The sequence below is a fragment of the Microchirus variegatus genome, assembly GCF_963457635.1.
Source record: "Microchirus variegatus genome assembly, chromosome: 21".
Classification (NCBI taxonomy): domain Eukaryota; kingdom Metazoa; phylum Chordata; class Actinopteri; order Pleuronectiformes; family Soleidae; genus Microchirus; species Microchirus variegatus.
In genome coordinates this window covers 7,862,089-7,880,171 of record NC_139822.1, presented here as the reverse complement: position 1 = coordinate 7,880,171, position 18,083 = coordinate 7,862,089, and the positions used below count along the sequence as shown (strand labels likewise).

Sequence of the window (18,083 nt, the reverse complement as noted above, 5' to 3'; positions counted from 1 at the left end):
CAGCGGCCATTTAAAGCATTTGAACAAACATCCCACCTTGTGGACGACATGGCGATTTATTATGCCATAATTAGATGGCAACGTTGCCTTACAGCAAGAAGGTCACCAGTTTGAATCACAGTTCGACCTTTCTCTGTGGAACTGCATGTTCTCCCTGTTTGCACATGGGTTTTCTTCGGGTTCTCTTGTTTTCTCCCACAGTCCAAAAACATGCAGCGTTTAATTGGACACTCAAATGGAACGGAGTTTTTTTTGCCTTTCCATTTGGGATAGTGCCAAGTATCCAGTGTCTGTCAGTGGAAGAGTCTTGAGCATGATGTCCAACGCAAGAATCAAACCAAACAAAGCTGAGCTCTGTAGATCAGTTAAAAAAAATTACAAATGTGTATTGTTTGTATTGTAGTGACACAACTGCCGAACGCTGGATGTCATGAGCCCGAATTACAACTCGTTCAGACGTATTTCAGTTCAGTGACTCTGTCAGAATGGAGTCTGTGCTCTGGTCATGAAGGAAGTACTGAATGATTTGTTGAACAAATCTTTTTTTAATTCAAGTCAGTTTTGTGCAGCTGTGCTATGGTGACCCTGTCCACTTTGAGGAGGTACTATGACGTAATGGAAAACAATGTGCCTGATACCAAACCGAGTAGAGTCGAGATGAGTACAGGCGAGTCGTGCTAGAACTGTATGAGGCCAAAGTGTAATTCATAGACCTTCGGTTTGAGTGCGACAGTGACTAGTAGCTTGTCTCCGTATATTGAACCTGTGATGGTCCCAGGCAGCTGACATTTGCCTTATGTCAGCTGCCTCATAGAGGATAAAACAGTAACGACAACGAGTGAGTGAACCGAGCTCATCACATTTCTGCCGAAGCCAATCTGGAAAGATTGTAGCGCAGCGTTGGCGTCGCTCAGCTTCACGTCTGCACCAGTCTGCCGCCTTCTCCTCTGCTGGAAGAAACTCTTCAATATAATAGCGAATCAAAGTACATGCAACAGCGAATTGACTTTACAGTCATTTATTAACACTTCTTACCACAGGAGAGCACTTGGAGCACAGCTTTTACATGCACTCCAGTGACTTAGCATACCTATACGGTAAGTAAAAGTCATTAAAGAGTGGCGTGAGACATACCTCCCCTTAAAAACCTATCTAACTCACCTTACTCAGACAATATAGAACCTCCTGATCTGACCTGATTTGCTGTTAATAGCAGTGTTAGCCGCAGGATGTGACCAATCACAGCAGCTCATTGGCCTCTTTGAGCAGATGCTTCCACTCCATGTGTAATGGGCTGGTGATGTACCCGTCTCCCTAAGTGGTTTTCTGCTCGGGAGAGAACTCTCGCTCCGTCTCTCATCCTCTCTTCCCCTCCTCCCGCCCTTCTAATGTGGTAATTTGTAATCTCTTGTTACGCCTTCAAGCATAAATTCATAATGCAAGGTGTGCCACAGTAAATGCTGGGGTTCTAAATTATTTACCTTTCCCACTATTCAGTTTATGGTCCATTATGCTGCGAGAGGGGATGCTGCGGACGAGACTCTCACAATAGAGAGCACCCCATTATAAGATAAGAATATACGCATATTAAAAAGGGCCCTGATTGAAAAGGATTTCCACTGCTCCACCAGCTTCATTGGAAAAGTACTTAGTAGAAATGCAGGCAGATGGGTAATGATGTTTTTGCTCTTCAGAAAGCTTTTTAACCCATCTAAAAGCTTGTCCTGCCCAATAAAGTGTTATGCAGTCGAACATTCCCCACAGTGTTTGTTATTGTGCTCTATTATACTGCCGATTATTTCAGGTCATGTACGAGTAAGCAGAGCCAGTCAGGTTATGTTTCTCTCATCCTTATTATCCTTATCTTTACTGTCTTGCTGCTGTAACACTGCGGGACAAATACAGGACTATCTTATCTTATCTTATCTCATCTTCACAGCTGATTGAGTATTTTCATAAAGGAAATATAGTGTAAAGGCCACATTATACTTCTCCGACTGCGTATGCGTTATCCGACTGCGTCACCACGGAGACGCCTCGAGCCTTTATACTTCTGCGTCGTGGTGACGGACGCTCTGCAATTTCCCGCCCGATCAGTAGGGGTCGCTGCGCAAGGTTGTTGTGCTTCTGGCTACAGTGAGCAATGGTGTCCGAGAGAGAAAGACTGTTGTTGTTGAAACAGTGGACGTTTTCTTACTTTTCTGTGTGACGGAACGCAGTTTTAAGATCATTTGAGGCGAGAAATTGGCCATTTAGAGTCTAAACATGTGCTGTGTGTGTTAAGATATGACGTATTTATAGTTCGGCAGCGGCGTTATCGGCGGGTATCAGCCCCGTGTCTGTGGACGCTGGGTGCGCACTGTGAGCCGGCACAGAGCAGCTTCACTCGGCCTGTCCTGAGGACCAATCGCAACTCTGGCCGTCTCCGTTGTCCCTTGACGGAGTGACGGACACTTAAAAAATATTTCGTGCAGTCGGAGGCGACGCAGAGGCTCTTCGACAGGCTCTGCGTAACCTACGCAGAGCACTTTACGCAGAAGTATAAATTGGGCTTAATGGCCTCTTGTCTGCAGTGATCTCTCCCTGCACATAGAGCACGAAAGGTTTGTCTGGTTGTGTACTCTCCACTCAAGTGATTCACTGGCAAGATACAATTGTAATCAAGTACAAAAATCAACCCTGTCTCTGCATTTTTTTACCCACCCAAATACAGCCGATAACACACACATATACACTGGTTTTCACCTGAAAAAAAGTAGTTTAGGGGTTTTAGTTGTACAGTACGGGGCTAAGGGGCCCAGAAGGGGACATGAGAAGAAGAAAAAAACTTGAAATCTCGAGTTTCAAAGCCGAGATCTCGAGTTCCCAAAAAAATGTATGTTTTCCATAATTGTTTGAAATCTCAAGTTCGAAAGTCGAGATCTAGAGTTTCAAAAAAAAAAAAATGTTCTCATAATTGTTTGGAAATGCAAGGTCTCAACTTGCAAACTCAAGATTTCAAAGAAATCTTGAAAGACAAAATGTTTTTTTTGTTTGTTTTTTTTTCATATTTTTTGGGAAACTTGAGATCTCCACTTTGACTCGAGATTTCAAATGTTTTCGTCATTTTTTTTTTCTCGTATCACTTCGAGGGCTCCGTATAATTGCACCCTAATGTTAGTTAAAAACTTGGAAAAACCATGTAAAAGTCTGAGATGAACTGTCAGCAAAATCATCCATTCCCTGTTACCTATACATCACTTGATCAGTGTTTGTTGGGGGGGGGGGGGGCATGTATTACCAGAGTTCTGGCTCCTGATTGGATAAAATGTTGTGGGACACTGGAAAAAGTTCCTTTTAATAACTTTACTTGCAGACCTCTGTCACTTGGCAAATCACTGATGGTTGTTGCGATGTAGCTAGTTCACACAGATTTAACTGGTTTTATAACCTAAACAAATGCACTCATATTGATCCACTGGATCCACAGGACGTTGTGGAACTATGTAGAACTTTACCTGCACATTTTATGCTGATCTGTTAAGATAATAAGAAATACACATCTGAACTGGACCATAAACTGGGACTGTTTAAAAAGTGCTGCCAACTTTGTTTTCTGGATCAGAAGAAACTTGGTGTCTGTTTTGACATAATGAGATTATTTTTTACCTATGATTTCTTGAAAATGTGACCTCAGTGGATAGATTCTAGCCTAAATGTAATGGGAACCGACTAATCACAAACAAATTCAGACTGAATCATCAAGTTCTCCTTCAACAGAAGGAGAATCTTGCAGATAAACAGATAAGGTAACTGGAACACCTGCAGTAGGGACACAAAGCTTAGCCTTGCTTTTTGTAAATTCCAACCAAACATCCTCAGGCTGAATTAAGCCAGCATTTGGCCCTGGGGCAAAAATGAGCAAAAGGCACCGGCACTGATCCACCGCCTGTGGTTGTTCATGGTTACTCAATTTTATTGAGGAATATGCAAATTGCATTCACAGCATGCTACCAGTGTTTTTTAACTGTGGAGGTAACATGAGATCTCCCATGACCCTCTCAGAATGCTACACAGTCAATTTTGCAACAAACATCTATTCTAATAGTGACAAAATACACTCTGAAATGTAGTGTTAAGTTTAGCTGTTTTAGTGTTACTTTAATACTTACATGGTTACATTTGAAACCATTCCATCATGGACTTTGACTCATAATTTCAGTGTTGAGTCATAAACTGACTAAATTTTTACTCTATACGTGAAAAAACGTGAAATTGGATAAATTAAGAATTAAGTGTGAATAGTGCATTTGAAAAATGTACAGTATAGGTCCTGTATTTGATCTTAAATTCCTTATTTTGATTTATCATTTAAGTCAGGACACTTTATTTGATAATGTATTTGTTGATATTTCAATAAATAAATAAATGAATGAAGGAATGAATGAATGAATAAAATAGCCACAAAACAAGTTGCATTCAGATCCTCACCTCAGTAATCTGGCCTCATGCTTCTCTATGACTTGCATGAGCTACAGCATGAAGATGTTACTCGTTGAGCTGAACCTTGTCTTGTCAGTGAAGCTAATAAAGACGGCACTTACTCTTTATTTTCTTTCGGATGCATTTGCCAACGCAAATGAGTAAATGCATTTTCCTGGTGATGGAGCTGGAGCCCATCAGATTTGCCAAAGTAGATCGCTGTAATGATATTCAGCCTGCAAAATACAGATTCATGCCTGCAGGCAAGAAACACTTAACACTGCATATTTTAGATGTTCAACATCCCACTGTTACTGGAAAGACTTAATGTAAATGATGATTGTAATAAGCACTGAAGCAAAGAAAAAAAACATATATACACATACAACAAACAGCATATTTTCAGCCCCTGTTTGGAGATTTACACCTGGAAACAAAGCCTGCGATTAATAATTTCAACATGGACATTTCTGCATTTATATTTTTGTTGAAGGGAAAGAACTCTTATGTACCTAATAATAACATGCTTATTTAAACAGCATATATATAATTTCTACTCACCTGACAGTTTTGCTCTCTAATCTAACAATGTACTGGGCCCCCACTTTACTTGACAGAGCATACATGAAAGCACAAACAAATCTCCTACTCAGTCCAGAGATAAAGAAGTCATTAAAAATGGAGGACAGCTGAAAAGCTGAGGGAGCACTCGGATGAGAGGGAAGAGAAAGTGAGGAAAATATCCTTTTGTGTCTTTCCCCCTTCATTGGAGTTAATCACGGTCCAACTTAAATTGAATATGAGTGAGATAAGCAGAACAGCAGTGACGGGTTGGGAGTTGGGGGGGGGGCGGTAGTGAGGAGGCACGGGCTGAGGAAGAGCATTTAAGTCCTAATGTTTTGTTTCCAGCCTTCGCATCTCTGGAGAGAAGACAAGGAATTGGGCAAATAAAAACTCGAAGGGATTAGTGTAATCTGTGAGACTACAGAGGCTTGTTTGTGAAGATCAGCGCTGTTAGTTGTATCTTGGGGATTATCAACACTCTGGCTGCTGATTCCAGAGGTGTGCTGCATGTAGAGCATGTGATGGGGAGTGTGTATGCATCTTGCATCCAACGGCATCCATCATGAGCTGGGTTTAAGTCTGCGTCTCCCTCAAACAATTAGATGTTGAGACAAAGAAATGAATAGGTGGACAATAGACAGCAAGCATGGCAGATTAGTTTGCCGTGTTTCTCAAGTAGCACATAACTTAGAATAATTAGTGACAGCACATTTCCTCAATGATTTAAGGTCCAGTATGAAAGAATTACTGACATCAAGTGGTGAGATTACAGTTACAGTAACAAATAGAGGACTCTCCCACTTATCCCTCCCTTTCCTGTCTGTGTGCTAAGGTGGCCCTCTCATACGAGAAAGGGTGTCTTTGTTTTAGTGCTGGACGGTATACCAGTTCATACTGAGAACCAATGTTTATTTCGTTTTTTTTATAATATCTTTTTTTTTTTGTATAAACCACGAAACAAAATGTGGTGCAGGAAAACACTGTTTTACGAGGGGACCCTTTTCACAGCTGCGCCACACATGCTTTCGGGCTGCTGAGGAAATAACTGCAGGAATGATATGGACATGACAGGAAGAGACTGAAGTTACGCTGACACACACACACACACTCGACTGTGCCTCTCTCTCGCTGGAGCACTCACTCATGCTCATGCATTAAAAAATACAGTTGTATCCCACAAAACCATTTAAATGTTGAAAAATACCATGATAAATATATTTGGTCATATAGCACTACTAAAAGTTTAAGCAGCTTGAAAGCTGGTTTTGTTTTCAGAATGTCACATTCCATGCATGGGCAGCAAAACCTCTTATTTTAGTGCCAAAGATGCTACAAACAAACATATGAGTGGCTAGTACACTGAATCTCTGCTAATAAACCCCTCATAAATGTTATAAACTGGACCTTTATTAATTGTGTTCTGGTCACTTTTATGTAATGTATGTTATTCAATACATTCAATTTAAACCGTTAAAGATCTTCTTAGAATTTTGTGTTCTAAGAAAATACACACACAATTCTAAAAAGCTCTTGCAAGTAGGAGGAAAACTAGCTGACTCTAGTATTCTGTTGTTTCAGGGATACCATAGGCCAAACCATTACATCGCAACCCAAGGTAAGAATGAAACTTTTTGTTCAAGCTTGTGTGGCACTTTAAATGTGTGGACAGTGAGAATTGAACTCTTTGTGAGGATGAACGTGTGCAGGCTCCAGGTGGGCAAGACATAACGAAGATAATTGTGTTCTTTCGATCACGTCCTCCCTGCCACAGAGGTCAGCTACGTGTCGTGCTTGTTGGCTGCACAGTTTACCTTCACAGTAGAGCATGCAAATGTTTACCCAGAGTTCAATGTGTCTACATCAGGGGTTCTCACAGTTTTGATACCTGAGGGCTGAGCTCCAAATTCTGACAAAAATGTCATACTATACTATGTCGTCCAAAATGTGAACATTTTTTTGGGGAAAAAATGAAATGCCAAAATTTGACAAAAACGTCATACTATACTGTGTCATCCAACATTTGATGACATAGTAAATACGGTTGTACAGTTTACACTTATTGGTCTGTATCCAGTAATGTCCAATAAACATTTAACAAGCTTAGTAGCTCCTGGATTAAAACCATCAACTGTAATTCATTGCGGGCCGCCAGAAATGTTTCTGCGGGCCACCATTGGCTCCCGGGCCGCACTTTGAGAACCAATGGTCTACATTATAAAGCTTTGAATTTTTACTCGAATGCTAAAGTTGAAAGAGTTGTTTTTCGTGAAACATTGTGTCCATTGATGCAATTTGTGAGCAACAATTATTGACTTCATCATTATTGTCAAAATCCCCCAAAACCTGCTTTTCAAACATCCCCATTGTTGTTTACATATGCTCTTTGCAAAGTACTTTTTGATGCTCAGTCAACTGTGTTTTCAGGGAATCTGTTGCCGCTCCTGATATACACACACATACAAAAATGACACAGGCCTCTCTGACTGAGCAGAGCTGCATGCTCGCTCTCTCTCTTTCTCTCTCTCTCCTTCTCTCTCTTATCTTTCCTTCTGTGGTGTGGTAGCGATTAATCAGACAGTCTGGGAAAAAGCTGAATAAATAAATGGATTAGCTGACATGTACGAGCACATTTTGTCACTGTGTTAATCTGGCAGGCAGATTCACAGGGCCTGGAGTACTTACCGCGACCCCGGAGGTTAAGTCTGATTGATGGTTAATTGTTATGAATTCAGCGTCAAGAGCTCTCCTCCCCCACAAGAGGGCTGCATGCATGGGGATTTTGCGTACCACTTCTTGGAGAAAAAAAAAAATCATTGATGGGGAAACAAAGAAGAGGAGTTTTTTTTGTGAGGAGGCTTTAATAGATTCACAATCTGCTTTGGTGGAGCTGGGAGTTGCATAATTACTTGTTTATTAGTGCGTCACTTCTCTTTCCTCAGTGTCTCAATTAAAACGGCCCTCTGTTTGCTATTATATCAGAAAAAGATGCCATACACATTGAGAAGGTGGATGCTCTCTTTGTATTTGTTGAGTCTGCGTGCATGAACAGCACCTGGTATACCCTGACCACAGTCAAAAACAAATTCGCCTGTCTGCAGGGGGCCTACACACTCCACAAAACACACGGCGCGTTCGTGTTCTGAGAGGAATTTCAACCACATTATAATGACTTCCATAATTGTCCCACAGTCATTAAGAGCATTCTATATTACATTGAAAAAAGTGCATATGGAGATCATCAGCCAAAGAAACAGAGGCCTGCTTTTGAGATGAAAAGCTCAAGAAGCCAAACATGTTTCCATTCAAGTTAATTAGCCCCTGCTTCCTCATTCAGCTTGCATAGTAAGTCCTCATTTCCATTATCTGTATTCGCAAGTACGATAAGGCTTTTCAGCGTGTAGAGGAAAGTGTGTGTGTGTGCGTGTGTGTGTGCGTGCAAACATCTGTATTCTCTGGGAGACCAGGCCCTTTTATAATTCATCATCAGCTCTGGCAGACTGACAGGAAGGAAGGCTCACTCTGCTGACACTAAGGCAAAGAGCAGCCACAGATGATTGGGAAGCCAGACACAGACCTGTCTCTCTCAGTCAGACAAACTGCATACTGTAGCACCTGAAAAGAACACCTGGGCATCGGCGCCACAGCTTAAAAATGAGGAAGTTGTCTGTTCTCTTTTCCCCCCCCCCCAAGTAAAGTTTTTCAGTGAGTGACACTTCCACTTCGGTCCACCGGGACTTACTCAGAAAATGATGTGACTGGCAATAGTGCTGGATAAGCTAAAAAAAAAATCTTTGTCATAAATTGGCTGTGAAGGGATGGTTGAGGGTGTGCTTAATATGGCAGGCATGTGGGATAACGTTGTCCCCACTCTCTCACTCTATAAAGTACAATGACACTCATTAGTTGGAGGTTTATTGACGAGTCCCTTTGCTCTTTCAAGGTGAGGATGGCAGGTAGAACAGCTGTCACTCCATAAAAGTCTCATCAACCAAGCTCTGCTTGTGAGTATCTAGGTCATTCTCTCATCCAGGACTTTTTTGCTGCAGCAATACAACAGCCAACTCTCAGTGACTCCAGCAGCATCTCACCTACTTTGCAGAACGAGTGCACACACGAGGTACAGGCCTCTCAGTGAACAGCTTTGCCTCTGTCCGGTTTTACGTCCTGCAGATTATTTAAATACAGATCAGACGTTCACTTCTTCCTGATGGAGGCTGTGAATTACAGTTCAGCTCTGATAAGCTCCTGCATCCTCCTGGTGATGTGGAAAAATATTCATGATGCAGGGGAAAAGGTTCAGTTTCATCAAGCTCTTTCCCCTCCAGTGTCCTCTGCTCTCACCTCCCCTCCTTCACAAGCAGCAAATGTCACCAGTAGCGCTAAAGTTTTATTATTTACAGGTGTACAACTCGAACCTCAGTGAGGGATTTGGAAGGGTATGGCAAATAGACAGAGTGAAAGAGAGAGCAAATCAGTGATAAGTGAGTGTACATTATTCCAAAGTCTGCTGCATGTAATATTAACAGGCAAGAGGGGGACGGCACCTGGCGGGGGATTTCCACAGCTGTCACGTTCCTTGCTGCTTAAGGAGGAGCAAGCGTGGTCCCAAAACAACAGTGTGTGCTGCAGCAGCATTAGCTTCTTATAACTGCAAGTTGAAGCTCTTACTGGTGTTCTTCCTCTGAGAAGTGCCTCCTCCAAACGTCCACAACCAGGCTCCGGGCATGCAGCACTAGAATAGTCTGCTCTCACTTTGTAGTCACTCAAGTGGGCTCTCGGACCACTATCGCTCCAACAATCCATGGCTTAAAGTCTGAGTCTGTACTTCGTTCGTGTCAAGTGTCTGTAACACTTGTGAAAGTCAAAATGTGAATTGTAAATTGCGCAGTTGAGTTATCAGTCGGGTGGCACCGTCCATGTAAATTGAAAAGTGACGTCTAGCAGCTTTTGTATACAGGTACATGGCGGCCATCGAGCATCTGTCTTTCGATTCGGCTGTTGCTTCTGTTTGCACCCCCTGAGCAAAAGTCGTGAGACACCATTACTGAATAGCCATCGCTCCTATAGAAAACTACAACAAGCATGTTTATATTCCTTCACTCTACATACAGTACGTCATCTGGATCATTGGTCTGATTGGTTATAGGTCTGTCCAATGGCATATAGAGGCATTTTGATCTACCTCCATTGGTCATGCCTCTTAAAAGTGGGAGATTACACTCTTTCCAGACTCATAGTAAATATCAAATGAGTCCTGCTCATGCTCCACAGTGCTCGCACCTCTGGATTTAACCCAGAAATAATAGAAGAAATATCATTTTCCATCTGTATTTAAAGTGCACATACTCATTTGGCATGCCTGATGTCGGGAAGCAACTTGTGTAAGCTTTGGAAAGCAAAAAGATCTATAGCTGGGAGAAATCAGTGCCAACTATTGGCTGTGAACAGCTAATCTCCCCCTGTCAATCTCACTGTTCACCCAACGATCTGTCCTTAATGTCCACCGTGAGCTCTATGGTGCTGTTTACTGCATCTGATTATTTGAGGAGTCCTGCAAATACGTTTTTCATAATATCTCTCTTCTAAGTTTCAAGATAATGTGTCTCTGTTAACCTTGTTACCATCTTCTAAGATACTTAGACAAAAACAAACTTCTGAAAGTGTGAGTTCTAAACTTTTAGAAGTTTACACTTCTGAAAAATCTGAAAATATTTGATAAAGATGTGGCCATTTGAATGTAGGCACTCCTCAATCTGGTTTAGGGGACAATTTTGGCCTCAAAGATTTGCTATAGGTGTATTTATTGATTTATTGTATAAGACATTTAAAACAATGAGTCATTCATTTCTCTGTGGCAAATCATTTGTTATGAAGCTGCTTAAATTTTAGGTGATTTTAGTGAAACTGACATCACACAACCAAGGTAACACCCTCTTTCAGGAAGTGATGCTGTTCACCTCTATAGACATACTAGACAACACATAAATCAGAAAATATATCAGACAACTCATCTCTTTGCCGACTGTTTTCAACATAATAGTGAAGGTGCTGGATAGATGTGCCAAAAAAAGTGGGGAGACATTTTTTACCAGATCCCCCACAGATCCAGAAAAATGGCAGAGGTGGATCACTGCTGTAAAACGAGCAGTAGCAGATGGAGTGATGGGATTCCACAAGAAACAAGCTTTTGTCCTTAACTCTTGATAAATCACTCAGACTAGATTTACCCCGAGCGAGTCTGCACGGCAACATTAACACAGCAATTATTTCATTACACGGCGCGTTGCCAGTGACAACAACACTGTCTTTAGCCTGTACACTTCAGAGTTGAATATTTGTCACAAAGCTTCGATTGCAAAGCTCCAGGCTCGTGTAAACTTTCAGTGACTATCTGGACTTTCTGGAGTGAAATGAAGGGAAATTAATCAGGAACTTGAAGATCTTACAATACTGCAGGACTGGAATAATGTCCTTCGCACCTGTTTGAAACTTGTAAAAAAGCATGGCGGGGCATTTTAAGGATCAGATATATATTCAGTCTGACAAGTTTTGTGATATATTGGCAGATCTCTGTGAATTTAAAGTGCACAGGGAACTCTGACAGGTTTGGTCCCGTTCATTTCTGCTGCATCTTAAGCTGCCAACATGATGGCTCATAGAAACCAAGTGTCCAGAACTCTATAAAACCTCCTTAATCTTACACACTGGACATTCTTATCTAAAGAGAACCTTATTTACTGCAGTGATCATTTTTAACTTGCACCAGGGGATAAATCAACTCAGGATGAGTGGACTTTTTTTTCAGTGATTTGTTCACACAAAAAGGCCGTCCGCCACTTTAACGTGAACACTATAAAATATTTTTGTCAGTAGCTAATACTATGCATCAGATCATCTGAATCTATGCTTCCTTCCTTTTAAGTGCCATCAAGTTCATTGGTGGCTAACACCTCCTCCTCACCTATCCTCCATCTCTGCATGCATATGGAAACATAAACTGGCTGGTTCGAGCTTGGCAGGAGTCTCCCATTGGACAATTTACCATATAATGCCAAGTGTTATTGTGTTACTGAAGTCCTACACACCAGCTGTCCTTCTTCTCAGTCTCCCAAACTTCTCAGCAGTGTGTATTCTTCCTCGGGGACAAGTGTAGGAGGTAGCTGCGTGGGTGGTTCAATCAGGTTGGGTTGTTACTGGAGAGAATGGAAGTGACTGGATTTGGAAGAGTTGAGGTCCTGCAGTTAAAAAATCGAGTGGAGCCACAATCACACACAACGCAGAGGAAGTGAGGGAATACAAATGGAAGATAAGGAGTTTTGTTCCAAATTTCTAAAAAAAAAAAAAACAGTTGGGTCAGCTGAAGTTTATTTGCAAAATGTTCTTGTTATCCAAAAAGAGGTGCATGAACAGGCTGCCAGCAGAGGAGACATTATCACAAAATCAGTGGCTCCATTTTTACAGCCAAAAGACTCTTAAGTTTAAATGGAGTATTTGTGAAAAATAGTGTTTTAATGTGATTTGAGCTATGTCACACAGTGCTGTGGCTGATTACAATCAGATGCCAGATACTCTAGGACTGTTAATACACTATATAACATATATAAATGCACATAATGGTGTGCATAATCAAGTGAATAAAATGCTGCTGCCTTGATGGAAATTAGGCCGCACATTAATAGAATTGGATGCAACCTTCTGCTATGATTTATAAACTGTATAGATTCATTTATATCCAATGAAAAGCATCAGAGGTTGATGCATACGCTTCAAGGCCTCTGTGAATAATCCATACAGACCATGTTAACATTTATGTTTTAATAATGCCATAATGTTCCTGGACTTGTGGAATGAAGTCATTGTTAATAGCTACAAAACATGACCATGTGTCTGTTTGCTTGACACTTAATTTATGTCAACATTGTGAATCTCTTATTTTTCTTCTGTTGTGACCTCGACCTAGACTCATCTCTGAGAACTAACCTCCAATAGTTGCTTCATAGAAGTTAATGGAAACACACTTTTTTTTTTGTTACTGAAAATGTAATGACAATTTGCAATACATTTTAATGGAAACCTGGTGATTGATTAATTGAGGACTATTAGTTGGCACTGTTAAACATGCATGGTAATAATTGGATGTCATCAGCCACAAAGCTGAATAAACCAGTGAATGTGAAGCCTGTATCAATGAAGCCATGGACAATAATGTAAGTATGGCAGTTATGGTAATATATGAATTATGAAATGTGTATGCACTGTGAAAAACACTCATTTGTTGGGGCTTTGAAAGTCTGGTCACTTTACCCTACAGTTTGGTACATATTTTTACGACACCACCAAATTTTTGTCAAAGATTTTTTCGAATTTTGGACGACATAGTATAGTATGACATTTTTGTCGAATTTTGGACCAAAAATTTTGGGTCAACATTTTTTTTTAATTGTGGTCGACATAGTATAGTATGACGTTTTTGTAAAATTTTGGACCAAAAAAATAAATAAATTAATAAATCGAAAAAGTTTTCCAGCCCTTTTTGCTCTGGGGCTCCACCTGCAGACATTTTATGGTACTGCAACCAGTAGTTCTTTGTAGATGTCATTCACGAAGTAGATATTTGTAATTGTGTTGATTTATAAAGTGGAAATGTGTGTGTGTGTGTGTGTGTGTGTGTGTGTGTGTGTGTGTGTGTGTGTGTGTGTGTGTGTGTGTGTGTGTGTGTGTGTGTGTGTGTGTGTGTGTGTGTGTGTGTGTGTGTGTGTGTGCGCCTGCACTATCAGGGGCATTTTATGCCAGCACACTATACTAAAAAAAGCGCCTATTCGATGACATCAAACCTCTAACGTGTACATTTCAGTCACACATGCACACTTTAAGGCGTCTGAAGTGTTGGCTTCAGTACAATAGTGACACACGTGTTAACACCTATAGCGTGTGCACGCCTACAGTATAACTCATAACTAGACACTTTCATCAAAAAAAGGTATGCGAGTGGATGGGGCAGCCAGGCGGAGGGATTTCCTGGGAGCACATACATGACGTCACTCGAGATTCCCGTTCGACGTAGTGCTGTCCGTGGTGCTGGATCCTCATAATTGAATTGAGGTTATAAGGTTATATATATATATATATATATAATTATAATGATATATAAACTAAACTGTATGGGTCTTGGTTTGGCAGCTGAACAGCTCATGAGCAGACTCTCCCGTCTCGTCCAGAAAATATTTCCTGAACTCGTCCTATTTTCTAGCATTGCCGAGGTAGTAGATGATCATAAATGAATACCACGTCATCAGTCTTCAAAGGGTGGTTAAAGATTAGTTAAAGACTAAAGACAATACTCATCTCTCCAACTCCAAATGACTGATAATGATTACTGATTACAGGAATAATGATCGGATTATTCTGATTACTGATTGCCATTGTATTTGTTTTGTTTGTTTAGTTTTGTTTTTTAAATGATCAGTATTGACCAACATGAACATTTTATCTTGTAAACCTCTCCAGTCAACCCAACAAGCCTTATTTAATAGCAAGGGTTTCAGTTCTGAAACCAATTCAAGCACTGATTTTAGTTTTAATATTCAATTGAACTTAGTTTGTGTGTTTGTCCAAAATGTAAATGGTCCTTAAGCCTAATGTAGCTCTCCCAGCATCTCAGAACACTTCTAGTAAATGTAATGTTTTCATAATGATAGTCTTTTGTAAGCAAAGCTTTCAAAGCAAATAGGCCTAAATTGTCCACATTGTTCCTGATGACCAGGCCATTGGTGCTGCACTCAGTGTTTGAATGTGAGTGAAGGCATTGTGAAGCGCTGACAATACTAAAATCTCAAGGACTCAGTCTTCTTCCATGGGAAATTCTATTAAAAACTGGGGCTTTATCATGTCAGTATGTCTGGTTTGATTTTAGCTCGGGAAGGTTGTAGATTGTCCTTTTATTTTCTGTCTCTTTCACTTTGTCTGCTGTCGAGAAATGTTCTCTAAATATGGACAATTGTGAAGTATACACATTTAAGTGGCATGTAATAGTGGTGAAGTGAAAAATAAGTGAGTAAATGCAATAGTTGGAATAATGACAATTTTGACATGACCTGCTTTTTAACAGGTCTCGGGGGGCCCAAAGGTTATTTAAATTATTCATGAATTAGTGCGCAAATGTCAAGGAGGACAAACACTAATAGTTTGTGTCTGTGCCATGTTGTGTTATTGCTTGCGTCTCTGTGTCTGCATAATTTTCCCATGTCTCCAGGTAATCCAGGCCAACACAGGAGAATGCAGATTTGCATTTACTAATTAATTTGTCAGAAGTGATTTTTTTTGTGTGTATGTGTGCGTCTCAGCTTTGTTCTTGATTAAAACTAATATTAATATTTTTAATTAACCAGAATAGTAATTAAATTCTAATCAATTCACAATTATTGCTCAGTGAAGTTTTAAATATTGGAAGCAGTGAACGGTTCTCTTCTACGTTCTCTCCACGTTCTCCAGACACATTTGGGTTTGGTTCGGTGGAAAGGTTGGCGATGAGCAGATGAGGTGGAGTGGTAATTACTTTGAGCTTTAACAAGCACACACACACTCAGAGAGAGAGAGAGAGAGCGAGGCAAGGGCTGTAGCCTCATCTTCAAATTCATGATTAATTTCTACCGTTGTTTTCATCTGTATTTAAGCTCTCTGCTGTAGAGTAAGCACTTTGGGATCAATCTGTTGTAGAGAGGACTATAAATAAAACTGACTTGGCATGTTTCTTGGCGCTCGAGCCGACGAGTGAAAATGGAGAGGAAATTGCTCCATAAACTGAATTGTTGCTGTCAGACTCTAATACCTCTAAATCCCCTGTGCTTTTATTGTGTGCGAGCTGATCTGAATGTTAGTCTGTGTCTGAAAAGAAAATGCTTCATTGTTATGATCAAATGACATGATATGATAAAAAAAAAAAAAAAAACACATTGCAGCTTACAGGAAGTAGACGAAGTTAAGTTGACTAAACTGTGTTGTCATGGTAATGATGATAATAATAATAATAAGGGCTGCAAGCAACGCTGACCTACCCTAGCGAGGCCACCAAAAAGGTGGACCACACCCTGTTAACTTCCTGTTGCCAGTATGTGGCGCAGTGATTGGCTTTCAGGTCATCATTGTGGAGTGAGTGACCCTAATAAGAATGTGAAAAAGAATAGAGATGGTGTGGAAGCTTGCTGCATGCTATTCCTACAAACATCCTACAACTTTTTGGCCACGACCATGGTTGTCATGGTAACCCTCCTGCGGCATGGCTAGTGGGAACACACAATGTGAATCACAATTTTCACCAAGTTGGAAACGCGTGTTCCACAGGTGAGGACCAGAAACACAGTTTTAGAATAAACACGATATTAGAATTGACACAGTGCAGGAATCGCAAACTCTCACAATCCCCGAGGCTTCCTAGTTTCTATGGTATTTAAAATGTCAGTAGAAATGTGCCTTACTGTGAGGAGTTTTGTCTTTGGGTCTTTTTCTGTGTTGTGTTGCCAAGCCACCTGAAGTCTCAGGTACTCGGGCGTCACACTCTCATCCATACCCTCTTTTGTCGAGGAGGAGTCCCAGACTCTGGCCGTGTCTTACAGCCCTATCACAGCAGTCATTACCAAATCTATAGCAAAATATAAAGCACTTTGAGTGGTCATTAAGACAAGGAAAGTGCTCTGTAATTACAGAACAATGACCATTATCATTAAACGAAGGGTATTGCACCTCTTGCACGTTATGTCCAGTCTGAGGGAACTTAATGAAAGAAGAAGTGTCCACACTAAATATAGCATACATAATAAATATATAGAGAGAGTTAACTAATAGCACTTTTGTTTGTTTGTAAGCTATTTTTTGTTGCCATTTTCAGGAAGTAGTAAAAAGCCAAGTTTGACATTGTAAGGTTGAAAGGAAGTGGTGCAATGTGAGATGGACTAATTGATGTCATTGAGGAAAATGTCTCTTTTGTTATTAGCTAGGTGCATATTTCCACTTGATTACACTACTGTAATGAAAGATAACATAAAAATGTGTTTTTCTTGTTTTCTTAGAATCACAATTAAAATGAAAGCATTAATTTTTTTTTTATTTTGTAAGTATAACTTCTAAAACTTAAGATAAATCCCTGAATCTGCTGTAAATAGTTTCCACAGGAGGTAGACACTGAAAAAAGTCAGATTGTGGTGATGGCGATCAAGGTAGCCAGGAAACCATGACTACTTTTATGACAAGCTGTATTTTATCATGACAGCTCTGTCTTGTGTGAACACTTACATCAAGTCACATTTTAATATGCTCCTATCTGCACTTTTAAAGGTAAATTTGGCTAAATGGATTTGCCACGACAAACCCAGTGATCCAGATGGATCCTGGCACTTAAAGACTTTTATCTCTCTATTTTGTATGAGAGTATTGTATGTTTTGGGTAACGCCGACTGCACGTCTGTCCGTCCAGGGAGTGGATCCCTCGCCTGTGGTTCTCCCTAAGGTTTCTACCTCTTTCTTTTGCCCTGTTACAATGGGTTTTTGTTCCTGGTAGTTTTTCCTTACCCTGGCCGAGGGTCTAAGGACAGAACCCTACCAACCCTGTGAAGTTCCATGAGACAAACGGTGTCTTGTAATTGACTATTGACAATATTATAAATCCATTTACCTCTGCTGCTTCTCCATTTATCTGCACATATTATCTTTATTTAAGAGTGTTACTTCAAAATCAATTGTTTTACACATCTTTTTTTACCCTTCGCTTATATTTTATATGTGAGAGATATGTCGTCAATTGCACTGTGTGGATGATGCACTTGGATTTAGTCGTACTATGTGCAGAGGTTCTGATTCTGAAAAAATGACATTTTCTCTGGTTCTCTCTCAAAGGCCCCATGCAGGAGACGGTCTTTGACTTCTGGCGGATGGTCTGGCAGGAGAACACGGCAGCTATCGTCATGGTGACCAACCTGGTGGAAGTGGGAAGGGTGAGTGTTAAATACATGTCCAGTGTAACCGCAGATCGCAAATAAGATAACCTTGCCCCCCTGTCGACTGAG

At 40.6% G+C, this 18,083-nt stretch overlaps 1 protein-coding gene across 1 annotated transcript in view; it reads left to right on the top strand.

Moving 5' to 3' along the window:
- Positions 1 to 18,083, top strand: part of LOC310942137 (receptor-type tyrosine-protein phosphatase mu) — a gene marked incomplete at both ends in the record, with an annotated part of 191,606 nt that overhangs the window by 156,265 nt on the left and 17,258 nt on the right. Inside the window, 2 exon segments of the mRNA XM_083907444.1 lie at positions 6,604 to 6,640; positions 17,914 to 18,011. Of these exon segments, the coding sequence (XP_083763570.1) occupies positions 6,604 to 6,640; positions 17,914 to 18,011 (135 nt within the window).